The following is a 12,937-nucleotide window of genomic DNA, read 5'->3' as shown; positions in this document are numbered from 1 at the left end:
TGTTTATTAACACACTGTGTTTAACAATCATTAAGGCAGGAACACAAAAATCTGTCCAAAGCCTGCTGTGCCTCAGAATACAGCAACAATTTATCAGTATTTCATCTTCACCTGATAATGACTAACTTGACTTACTTCTATAAGAAAAAGGATTCAACAGGTGTTTTTATGTGCATGCGGCATTTTACAGATTCAAACCCTTCCAAATCTCAAAGCAGACAGGGCCTGTATCCACGAAGCAGCTTAAGGCTAAAATTAGCTCCTAGTGACATTATTCTAAGAAAAATCTTAGAAAACCTCAAAATCTTAGATATTTTTTAGAATTTTTCCCATGGTAAGATAAAAGTTGTCTGCAAAGCACCTACGGCCTTAAGAGAGCTCTGAATGCTGCGTTTACACATAGACAGGTTACGAATGTCATTTGTGTCATTCTTGGCACATTCCTGACATTCTTAACGTGCATTAACACATCTGAATAGGTTTATTAATAATGCATGTTGGTGCGTGATATTTGTGATTTTCATGGAGCATGTTTTTGGCTGTCAAAAAAAATCTTCCACGAATGTCACACACCACCCTCATTTCGCCTCATGTCGTGGAGGTCGTAACCGAGCGTGTTGATCCCTCTTTTGATTAGTGGGGATCCTTAATAGAGTGTGACAGCATTCCTTTCTGACGTGCGCACAATTAAACCCTGCTGCACCGCATTCAGTTTCACTGCTGCAGTATGCTGAAGAAGGATAATGACGCCAAGTCGGCTAAAAGTCTTGTTCCAGTGCTCCTCAGCGCGCTCCTGCAGGTGTTTCACCTGCTGCTGTGCCTGATGTTTGGGGAAAATGGGTGAGACAAGAGCCGCGTGAACCCATACATCTGCCTCTCTCCATCTCCTCCTCCTCTCTGCACCACTCCATGGCACAGAGCCCAACTAAGCATGCAGTCACAAAGTTCTTCTGCTGTGGATTTTGAGGACGAAACTGGAGCGATCTGAATTGTTCAGCAACTGACAGTTGGATGAATATGGGGGTGTGTGCGGAGACAAATCGCCTCATTCACAACGTGACAGAACTTAATGATGCGCTGCGCGCGCAACATCATTCTTGACCATGTGTAATGGTTCCTAATAATTCTTCAGCAACGTGTGCCATTAATTGTAATGCGTGGTAAGCAACCTTTACACAAAAGGCTGTACCAGCACTGCAGAGAGGGTGCCAGTGGACCTCAATGAGTCATTCACGTCATCAGGAGAGTCGCCAAGGGAGCCATCAGGAGAGGCTTCCGTCCCATCATTAGGAGGGACAGCTGCCCTGTCATTAGGAGGGTGCTAACTAGAGCACAATAGGTGCTAATTAGAGCTACTGTTTAGTCACTAGCCTATAGCAGTCAGCCTCTCGGTAGGAGGGGTCTGGTTAGGTTTAAAACTCCAGCTTTTGTTGGCTTCTGTTTATTCTTCTCTACAAGAGTCAAGACAGACGTCAGACTACCAGAGCAAGAATTTTAGCTGAGGAAGCTTCTGCGATTTGAAGCGAAATGTCCTCGCGTCAAGCAACCCAGTCCAGTCGAAGATTCAAGCTTCTCTACTCATGATCAATAGAATTATTGAATGATCAATGTAATTTACAACAACAGTAAATAATATTTTTATTTCGCTGATATTAATGAGCTAAGCCCCTCACAGTGTCATTTAGATCTTTCAGACTTTTCCAGTAAAATGGTTCTGGGGAGCATTAGCATGGATAAAACCCTTCAGCTTATGGGGAACTTTACCCCCCAGCTCCCCCCACCCCCAACCAGAGCCGTCTTGACCCGCGCAATTTTAAGCATACAAAATACACAAAAGTTAAACATCACATAAAAATAAAACATCACTGTACCACTAAGTATTAAAAGCCATTTTATTAAATAGTTTGGGAACACTACTCACTTTGAAATCTGAGATGCCTTTTCGGTCTACTGACTTGGTCACATATCCGGGCACTCTGCCTGTAAGGTTTTAGCAATGTGCTTAGCAACGTCGGCGACTCATTTAACGCAGAAGCAAATGAAAGTGACGTTTCACAACCAAATCTTTTTTCTTTTTTGCCTCAACCGAATCAATTGTTCCCCAACGTTATTTTAGATCACATTATGTGACCTTCAGTTGTAGGTGTCCTTAAGGTGAATGAAGCGGACACTGATCTAACAAGGAAATAAACCAGAAGTGATGTTGTCACGACCAGGTCCTCATGGTGCATGACGCGGATAGCCCAGCTGAATTCATTTTATTTTATTTTTTTGTCATTGGCCTCCCTCAGTGTTTTTATTACTTTTGGATTGTGCACTATAATTTACTTTGTTGTGATGAGAAATTTCAGTAAACTGGTTAATCTCAAATGTCTGTGCTTTGTTCCTTTTGTATTTTTGTATCCTTTTGTATATAAGCTTTTGCTTCTGCCTACACCCTTTTGGCCACATGTGCTATTTGCAAAATAGTTTTTGTGTGTTGCATTTTGTGTGTGTGCCGAATAAATACATTAATTAATTCATTCATATACATACACCTGTGTACTGCAGCATGCACTTTAATTTCAGCTGCTCTGTGAATTGATTGTCAGTGAATTCCAGTGTGATTTATACATTTGTGTCCTCCTCACCTCAAGGTGGTGTTCTTGCCAAGTCCTCTTTTGTGTTCATTGTTTCTCAGACTGAGTGACAGGCTGGGAACGAGTGCTTGAACCACAGACTGATCGAAAAGTGCCACAGTCTGCAGAACAGTGTACATCTGCCTGTCGTAGACTCCCTCATTCTCCTCTACAAACAAACTAAAAGCATGAGGATTACACAACCATTTCCAAATACAATCCACCAGGATTACAGTCAACTTTCACATGATGCTGCAACATAAATCGCAGTTATTTTCTTTATCAGTAGGAAATTTACATATGTAGGTTTTATGGAAAACTAAATGAGAGATGTTTGTTCAATGTCAGTAAAATGCAAACAAATCATTAAGGATTAAAATAGATTAATAATCAGTTTGAAAAAAACCCCCATCAAATTAAAGCTAAAAATAAATGTATCTTATGCAGTTTTAAAAAAGAAACAGTTCAGAATATTTCAAAGTGTCTACTTTGTGGATTTTTTGTACAGTACTTCAGATCACTTTTTTCAACACTGAAGTTTAAAAACATGAGGCAGGAAATGCTTCTAATCCAGGTGCAGATATTTATTCTGGGGTGTTTTTGTCAGTTACCGTAAAACAGCGATCATCTGCTCACACGGCCCGTCTGTCGGAGCAGCAGCACATCGCTCCACCACAAGCTGCAAGGCATCTGTGCTTGTCTTCCTCACTGCAGGAAGAACAAACACCCGTATCATTAGTCTTCCTGATGAACACAAACACAAACGTGTTTTTCCTCCATAATTTGGCCAATAGTTAAGCGTGATGAAAATTGTAAATGCAACACTGCATTTGCTACCAGTTTACTGAAAAGAACTGTGATTGGCATGAAAGCTAAGATGAAAATTACAGCTGTGCTGCATTTTTAACATTTTTGGAAAAAGATTAATATGATGTAAAACTGTAGCACATAAAAACATACAGCACGCACAATCCTTAAAGAAACAAAGTCCACATTAAAGGAAAAAGAAAAAAACATTCACTGATACTACTAAGTGGCTCTCATTTTTTTTAAAGCCAAACTCTCCACAACAAAAACTGTACGTTATGCAGAAATGTGCACACACAAGTTGATCAGTCCACTGTAATGGTCTGAGATCTCCTCCCACTTTCCGTTAAGCCACTCATGCACACAGCAGCGCCTCCAGGTGTCAAGTGTGTGAGCGGGCACTACCAGTTAGCAGCTAACATAGACGCTGATGGCAGGGAATAAATTAACTTGGCATGACAGAGGACAGTTTCTCCAGATGTGGTATGTCAACTTTAGCATGTATTGGTGTGTTTTTGGCGCACGGGTCAACACAGAACTTTTTAAGAGCGGTAAACAGCAGCAGACCACATAATACTTTGCAATAACAACAGAAGAGAACAGTGTAGGTTGGAACGTGTATCTGTAGACATCTGGACTACGGACATTGTGACTGACTGATGGAAAAGGATGATATTCCAAACTCCATACATCATGAAATGGGATCAGATGTCTTGTGTTTGTTGCTTATCTCAAGATTTCAATCTCTTGGGGCGTGGCTAAGCTGTTCATGGAGTAAGACGTGTGATTGCGGGCTCCTGCCAAATACGACTAAAATTGATATTTCTTCGCGCTTTTATTTACAAATCTTGCATTTTTGCTTATTCGAAGCACATAATTATTTGAAGTGGACAATAGAATCGCTTTAAAATGTCTGGAAAGAGCACAGTTAAGAAGACTCGGACTACCATTCAGACGCAGCTAACTCCTAGCATGCAGGCTGCCACTGGTGCTTCAGGTGTGCAGCTAGCACCGAACAAGCAGGTCCCTGCCATATCCGAGGCTGAATCAGACACTGCCGCTTTAAAACTTGAGATTTTGTCATCACTAAAAGAAGACATTGCCGGAATCATCAAGAAAGAGCTCCAAGATGCCCTTGTGCCAGCACTATTGCCAGTGAGGTCTGATTTACAGGCCTTGCAGGTGCAGGTAACGGCTGATAAGGACACTACTGATGCTACGTTGACGGCATTGAAAGGTACAGTTGAGGACATGGAGACAGCTCTGTCTGAATGTACGGATGACATAGCTACTATGAGAACGACCGTAGCACATCTCTCTGCAACTGTAACCAGACTGGAAAGCAAATGTGAGAATCTTGAGGCCAGATCGAGACGCCAAAACATAAGAATAGTGGGAGTCCACGAGGGTCCCAACACTTGCAATATCACTGCTGTCGCTGCCCTGCTCAAAGAGACCCTCGGGTTGGAGAGCGAGCCCCGCTTGGACCGATCTCACCGAACGGCGCCTCGACAAACAGCACCAGGAGATCGCTCGCGCCCACAAGCTATTATCTGTCGGCTTCACTACTACAGTGATTGTGTGGACATTTTACGTCATGCGAGAGAGCGGGGGCAGATAAAGGTCGGTGATATGATCATTTCTATTTTCCCTGACTACACTGACGGAGTAGCTCGGGCTGCATTCAACGACGTGAGGCGACAACTCCAGAACATCGAGGGAACCTGGTATGGTCTGTTTTATCCAGCACGGCTCGGTATTACCTACGGGGGAGAGGAGAAGGAGTTCACCTCTGCTGAGGATGCTGGACGGTATGTGAAGACCATGGTAGCAAGGTAATCCGGGAATGCACCAGTATGGCCTCATCTTTCAGACATTTTTTCACTTCTTTTTATTTTGATTGTTAGTTGATACAAGACTGATTAACAATACAGACTTTCATTAACATTGAAATTTTGTTGTTCACAATTATTGATACATATGTAAATGTACAATTTGTGGTGCTCATATAATTTTAAATGATAGTCTTTGTAACATTAGGGTGCTCTTACAATGCGCATTTTACTTTTAGGATCTGTGTTTAGTGGGAGTCCCTTCACTGTTTTTTAGCTAACTGGCTCTAATTTTTGCTTCTAGGAATAGTTTGGTTGACTCCGAAGTGCTCACACTCTGTGAGCATGTTTTTTCTTGTGTCATTTACACTGCTGTCTCCACAGTTCAAAGGTTTTTGGGGGACTTTGGGTGTTTTTTGCTTTTTAGGAGAATTGGGGGGAGGGGGGCCGTCTCAGCTCTATGTTATTTGGTCAAATGGCTAGTACCACCTTAAATTCTAATATGTCTGGGCTTGGTACACCTTGTAGATTTATAAGTTGGAATGTTAGAGGGATGGGCAACCCTGTCAAGAGATGTTCTCTCATCTGAAACATCGGAGGCCTTCTATAGTGTTCTTACAGGAGACGAATCTTAGAAATGATGACCATCACAGATTGCGCTGTCCTTGGGTGAGTCAGATTTTTCATTCTGACTTCAATTCAAAAGCGAGAGGAGTTGCTATATTGATTCATAAAAATGTACAATTCTTCTCCACTAAGGTTATAGCCGACAGACAAGATTTCTAATAGTAGACAAGGTAGATTTCTAATAGTTGCTGGTACTTTGATGGGGAAAAATGTTTTATTAGTTAATGCATATGCTCCGAATTTTGACGCCGCCGCCTTCGCCAATAGATTAAGTAGCCTCCCCTTTTTGAATACTCATTCTATCATCTTTGCTGGCGATCTGAATAGTGTTTTCAATCCCAATTTGGACTGATCAAACCCGCGCACTACAACATTATCAGCTATGGCACAAGTATTTTCTAATTTCATGAAACACAATGCTTGTGCGTCTTAAGTCTGGACTTGAAAGTCTCCACAGAATCTGACTGTTTTATTGACGCAGGGAGATCATTCCACAGAACAGGGGCACGATAAGAGAAAGCTCTGTGACACACATACTTCTTATTATACTTATACTTCTTATTCACCCTAGGGACACAAAGTAGCCCTGCACCCTGAGAACGTAAAGCCCCGGCCGGTACGTAAGGTTTAATTAGGTCAGCTAGGTAGGGAGGTGCCAGTCCTTGAACAATTTTATAGACAAGTAGCAGAACCTTAAATTCTGATCTCACTGGGACAGGAAGCCAGTGAAGAGACGCCAAAATGGGTGTAATGTGGTCAAACATTTAGCTTTAGACTGCAGAAACCAGAAAATAGAACACTGCAGTGGTCCAATCTAGAAGAGATAAATGCATGGATCAGTGTCTCAGCATCAGCCATAGACAGGATGGGACGAATCTTCGCTATATGTGGAAGAAAGCAGTCCTCATAATATTTCTAATGTGGCGGTCAAAGGACAATGTAGAATCAAAAATTTCCCCAAGGTTCCACACTTTGTCAGTGTGATGTATGACACACAAGCCTAGGCTAAGCGTTGTCTCAGTGGACCAAGAACATTTCATTTCAGGCTTATCAGAGTATAAAAGTAGGAGGTTCCAAGACATCCAACTTCTCACTGATGCAAGGCAATCTTCTAAGGATTTTATCTGACACAGCATAGCAGTGAAAGGTAATCCCAAAACACCGCAATATGTGCCCAAGGGGTGCTATATAAAGGGAGAAAAGCAGGGGGCCTAAGACAGACCCCTGTGGAACCCCAAATTTCAGGTCACTAAGGTTAGAGTTAGTGTTACTATACAAAACACAGTGAGAACGACTGGTCAAGCATGATGTCAACCATGCAATGGCACTCCCAGTAATCCCAAAATGATTTTCCAGCCTATCAAGAAGAATATGATGATCCACTGTATCAAATGCAGCACTGAGATCTAACAGCAACACAACTGTAGTGGTGTCTGAATCCATTGCAAGTAGAAGATCATTCACCACTTTAGTGAGAGCCGTCTTTGTGGAATGATATTTTTCTAAAGGCAGACGACAGTGGCTCAAAAAGATTATTCTCAGTAAGATAGTCCACAAGCTGCTGCGAAACCACTTTTTCCAGAATTTTAGAGCAAAATGATACAAGCCCAATTCCAATGAAGTTGGGACGTTGTGTAAAATGTAAATAAAACAGAATACAATGATTTGCAAATCCTCTTCAACCTATATTCAATTGAATACACCACAAAGACAAGATATTTAATGTTCAAACTGACAGAATTTTTTGTTTTTGTGCAAATATTTGCTCATTTTGAAATGGATGCCTGGAACACGTTTCAAAAAAGTTGTGACGGGGCAACAAAATACTGGAAAAGGTGATGAATGCTCAAAGAACACCTAATTGGAAACAAGTGAGTGTCATGATTGGGTATAAAAGGAGCATCCCCAAAAGGCTCAGCCGTTCACAAGCAAAGATGGGACGAGGATCACCACTATGTTAACAACTGCGTGAAAAAATAGTCCAACAGTTTAAGAACAATGTTTCTCAACGTTCAATTGCAAGGAATTTAGGGATTCCATCATCATCATCAGTCCATAATATAATCATAAGATTCAGAGAATCTGGAGAACTTTCTGCACATAAGCGGCAAAGCCGAAACCAACATTGAATGCCCGTGACCTTCGAACCATCAGGCGGCACTGCATTAAAAACCAACATCATTGTGTAAAGGATCTTACCGCGTGGGCTCAGGAACACTTCAGGAAACCACTGTCAGTTAACACAGTTCGTCACTACATCTACAAGTGCAAGTTAAAACTTTTGTCTGACTTAGTGCTTAGCTCAGATAAGATAATTATAGTGGGCGATTTTAACATCCACACAGATGCTGAGAATGACAGCCTCAACACTGCATTTAATCTATTATTAGACTCAATTGGCTTTGCTCAAAATGTAAATGAGTCCACCCACCACTTTAATCATATCTTAGATCTTGTTCTGACTTATGGTATGGAAATTGAAGACTTAACAGTATTCCCTGAAAACTCCCTTCTGTCTGATCATTTCTTAATAACATTTACATTTACTCTGATGGACTACCCAGCAGTGGGGAATAAGTTTCATTATACTAGAAGTCTTTCAGAAAGCACTGTAACTAGGTTTAAGGATATGTTTCCTTTTTTATGTTCCCTAATGCCATATACCAACACAGTGCAGAGTAGCTACCTAAACTCTGTAAGTGAGATAGAGTATCTCGTCAATAGTTTTACATCCTCATTGAAGACAACTTTGGATGCTGTAGCTCCTCTGAAAAAGAGAGCTTTAAATCACAAGTGCCTGACTCCGTGGTATAACTCACAAACTCGCAGCTTAAAGCAGATAACCCGTAAATTGGAGAGGAAATGGCGTCTCACTAATTTAGAAGATCTTCACTTAGCCTGGAAAAAGAGTCTGTTGCTCTATAAAAAAAAGCCCTCCGTAAAGCTAGGACATCTTACTACTCATCATTAATTGAAGAAAATAAGAACAACCCCAGGTTTCTTTTCAGCATTGTAGCCAGGCTGACAAAGAGTCAGAGCTCTATTGAGCTGAGTATTCCTTTAACTTTAACTAGTAATGACTTCATGACTTTCTTTGCTAATAAAATTTTAACTATTAGAGAAAAAATTACTCATAACCATCCCAAAGACGTATCGTTATCTTTGGCTGCTTTCAGTGATGCCGGTATTTGGTTAGACTTTTTCTCTACGATTGTTCTGTTTGAGTTATTTTCATTAGTTACTTCCTCCAAACCATCATGTCTATTAGACCCCATTCCTACCAGGCTGCTCAAGGAAGCCCTACCATTATTTAATGCTTCGATCTTAAATATGATCAATCGATCTTTATTAGTTGGCTATGTACCACAGGCTTTTAAGGTGGCAGTAATTAAAACATTACTTAAAAAGCCATCACTTGACCCAGCTATCTTAGCTAATTATAGGCCAATCTCCAACCTTCCTTTTCTCTCAAAAATTCTTGAAAGGGTAGTTGTAAAACAGCTAACTGATCATCTGCAGAGGAATGGTCTATTTGAAGAGTTTCAGTCAGGTTTTAGAATTTATCATAGTACAGAAACAGCAATAGTGAAGGTTACAAATGATCTTCTTATGGCCTCAGACAGTGGATTCATCTCTGTGCTTGTTCTGTTAGACCTCAGTGCTGCTTTTGATACTGTTGACCATAAAATTTTATTACAGAGATTAGAGCATGCCATAGGTATTAAAGGCACTGTGCTGCGGTGGTTTGAATCATATTTGTCTAATAGATTACAATTTGTTCATGTAAATGGGGAATCTTCTTCACAGACTAAAGTTAATTATGGAGTTCCACAAGGTTCTGTGCTAGGACCAATTTTATTCACTTTATACATGCTTCCCTTAGGCAATATTATTAGATGGTATTGCTTAAATTTTCATTGTTACGCAGATGATACCCAGCTTTATCTATCCATGAAGCCAGAGGACACACACCAATTAGCTAAACTGCAGGATTGTCTTACAGACATAATGACATGGATGACCTCTAATTTCCTGCTTTTAAACTCAGATAAAACTGAAGTTATTGTACTTGGCCCCACAAATCTTAGAAACATGGTGTCTAACCAGATCCTTACTCTGGATGGCATTACCCTGACCTCTAGTAATACTGTGAGAAATCTTGGAGTCATTTTTGATCAGGATATGTCATTCAAAGCGCATATTAAACAAATATGTAGGACTGCTTTTTTGCATTTACGCAATATCTCTAAAATCAGAAAGGTCTTGTCTCAGAGTGATGCTGAAAAACTAATTCATGCATTTATTTCCTCTAGGCTGGACTATTGTAATTCATTATTATCAGGTTGTCCTAAAAGTTCCCTAAAAAGCCTTCAGTTAATTCAAAATGCTGCAGCTAGAGTACTGACGGGGACTAGAAGGAGAGAGCATATCTCACCCATATTGGCCTCTCTTCATTGGCTTCCTGTTAATTCTAGAATAGAATTTAAAATTCTTCTTCTTACTTATAAGGTTTTGAATAATCAGGTCCCATCTTATCTTAGGGACCTCGTAGTACCATATCACCCCAATAGAGCGCTTCGCTCTCAGACTGCAGGCTTACTTGTAGTTCCTAGGGTTTGTAAGAGTAGAATGGGAGGCAGAGCCTTCAGCTTTCAGGCTCCTCTCCTGTGGAACCAGCTCCCAATTCTGATCAGGGAGACAGACACCCTCTCTTCTTTTAAGATTAGGCTTAAAACTTTCCTTTTTGCTAAAGCTTATAGTTAGGGCTGGATCAGGTGACCCTGAACCATCCCTTAGTTATGCTGCTATAGACGTAGACTGCTGGGGGGTTCCCATGATGCACTGTTTCTTTCTCTTTTTGCTCTGTATGCACCACTCTGCATTTAATCATTAGTGATCGATCTCTGCTCCCCTCCACAGCATGTCTTTTTCCTGGTTCTCTCCCTCAGCCCCAACCAGTCCCAGCAGAAGACTGCCCCTCCCTGAGCCTGGTTCTGCTGGAGGTTTCTTCCTGTTAAAAGGGAGTTTTTCCTTCCCACTGTAGCCAAGTGCTTGCTCACAGGGGGTCGTTTTGACCGTTGGGGTTTTACATAATTATTGTATGGCCTTGCCTTACAATATAAAGCGCCTTGGGGCAACTGTTTGTTGTGATTTGGCGCTATATAAAAAAATTGATTGATTGATTGAAGTGAGTGATCAGAGACCAATGATGTACAAGGTATGATGTCAATATTCATGACAGCAATCAACTCAATCAACTTTTTTCTTATATAGCGCCAAATCACAACAAACAGTTGCCCCAAGGCGCTTTATATTGTAAGGCAAGGCCATACAATAATTATGAAAAACCCCAACGGTCAAAACGACCCCCTATGAGCAAGCACTTGGCAACAGTGGGAAGGAAAAACTCCCTTTTAACAGGAAGAAACCTCCAGCAGAACCAGGCTCAGGGAGGGGCAGTCTTCTGCTGAGACTGGTTGGGGCTGAGGGAAAAAACCAGGAAAAAGACATGCCGTGAAGGGGGGCAGAGATCGATCACTAATGATTAAATACAGAGTGATGCATACAGAGCAAAAAGAGAAAGAAACAGTGCATCATGGGAACCCCCCCACAATCTACGTCTAAAGCAGCATAACCAAGGGATGGTCCAGGGTCACCCGATCCAGCCCTAACTATAAGCCTTAGCGAAAAGGAAAGTTTTAAGCCTAATCTTAAAAGTATCAATCAATCAATCAACTTTTTTCTTGTATAGCGCCAAATCACAACAAACAGTTGCCCCAAGGCGCTCCACATTGCAAGGCAAGGCCATACAATAATTATGAAACACAGTCTACGTCTAAAGCAACATAACCAAGGGATGGTCCAGGGTCACCTGATCCAGCCCTAACTATAAGCCTTAGCGAAAAGGAAAGTTTTAAGCCTAATCTTAAAAGTAGAGAGGGTATCTGTCTCCCTGATCTGAATTGGGAGCTGGTTCCACAGGAGAGGAGCCTGAAAGCTGAAGGCTCTGCCTCCCATTCTACTCTTACAAACCCTAGGAACTACAAGTAAGCCCGCAGTCTGAGAGCGAAGCGCTCTAATGGGGTAATATGGTACTACGAGGTCCCTAAGATAAGATGGGACCTGATTATTCAAAACCTTATAAGTAAGAAGAAGAATTTTAAATTCTATTCTAGCATTAACAGGAAGCCAATGAAGGGAGGCCAACACGGGTGAGATATGCTCTCTCCTGCTAGTCCCCGTCAGTACTCTAGCTGCAGCATTCTGAACCAACTGAAGACTTTTTAGGGAACTTTTAGGACAACCTGATAATAATGAATTACAATAGTCCAGCCTAGAGGAAATAAATGCATGAATTAGTTTTTCAGCATCACTCTGAGACAAGACCTTTCTGATTTTAGAGATATTGCGTAAATGCAAAAAGGCAGTCCTACATATTTGTTTAATATGCGCTTTGAATGACATATCCTGATCAAAAATAACTCCAAGATTTCTCACAGTATTACTAGAGATCAGGGAAATGCCATCCAGAGTAACGATCTGGTTAGACACCATGCTTCTAAGATTTGTGGGGCCAAGTACAATAACTTCAGTTTTATCTGAGTTTAAAAGCAGGAAATTAGAGGTCATCCATGTCTTTATGTCTGTAAGACAATCCTGCAGTTTAGCTAATTGGTGTGTATCCTCTGGCTTCATGGATAGATAAAGCTGGGTATCATCTGCGTAACAATGAAAATTTAAGCAATACCGTCTAATAATACTGCCTAAGGGAAGCATGTATAAAGTGAATAAAATTGGTCCTAGCACAGAACCTTGTGGAACTCCATAATTAACGTTAGTCTGTGAAGAAGATTCCCCATTTACATGAACAAACTGTAATCTATTAGACAAATATGATTCAAACCACCGCAGCGCAGTGCCTTTAATACCTATGACATGCTCCAATCTCTAATAAAATTTTATGGTCAACAGTATCAAAAACAGCACTGAGGTCCAACAGAACAAGCACAGAGATAAGTCCACTGTCCGAAGCCATAAGAAGATCATTTGTAA

At 41.0% G+C, this 12,937-nt stretch overlaps 1 protein-coding gene across 1 annotated transcript in view; it reads right to left on the bottom strand.

Annotated features, from left to right (window-relative positions):
• The window catches only part of mms22l (MMS22-like, DNA repair protein), a 271,386-nt gene that overhangs the window by 9,735 nt on the left and 248,714 nt on the right, over positions 1 to 12,937 (bottom strand). Inside the window, 2 exon segments of the mRNA XM_034175438.1 lie at positions 2,631 to 2,798; positions 3,230 to 3,326. Coding sequence (XP_034031329.1) covers positions 2,631 to 2,798; positions 3,230 to 3,326 — 265 coding nt within the window.

This window comes from Thalassophryne amazonica, chromosome 7 (genome assembly GCF_902500255.1).
Source record: "Thalassophryne amazonica chromosome 7, fThaAma1.1, whole genome shotgun sequence".
Taxonomy (NCBI): Eukaryota; Metazoa; Chordata; class Actinopteri; order Batrachoidiformes; family Batrachoididae; genus Thalassophryne; species Thalassophryne amazonica.
Note: the sequence above shows the minus strand (reverse complement) of the source record. Positions and strands in the feature narration are given on the sequence as shown.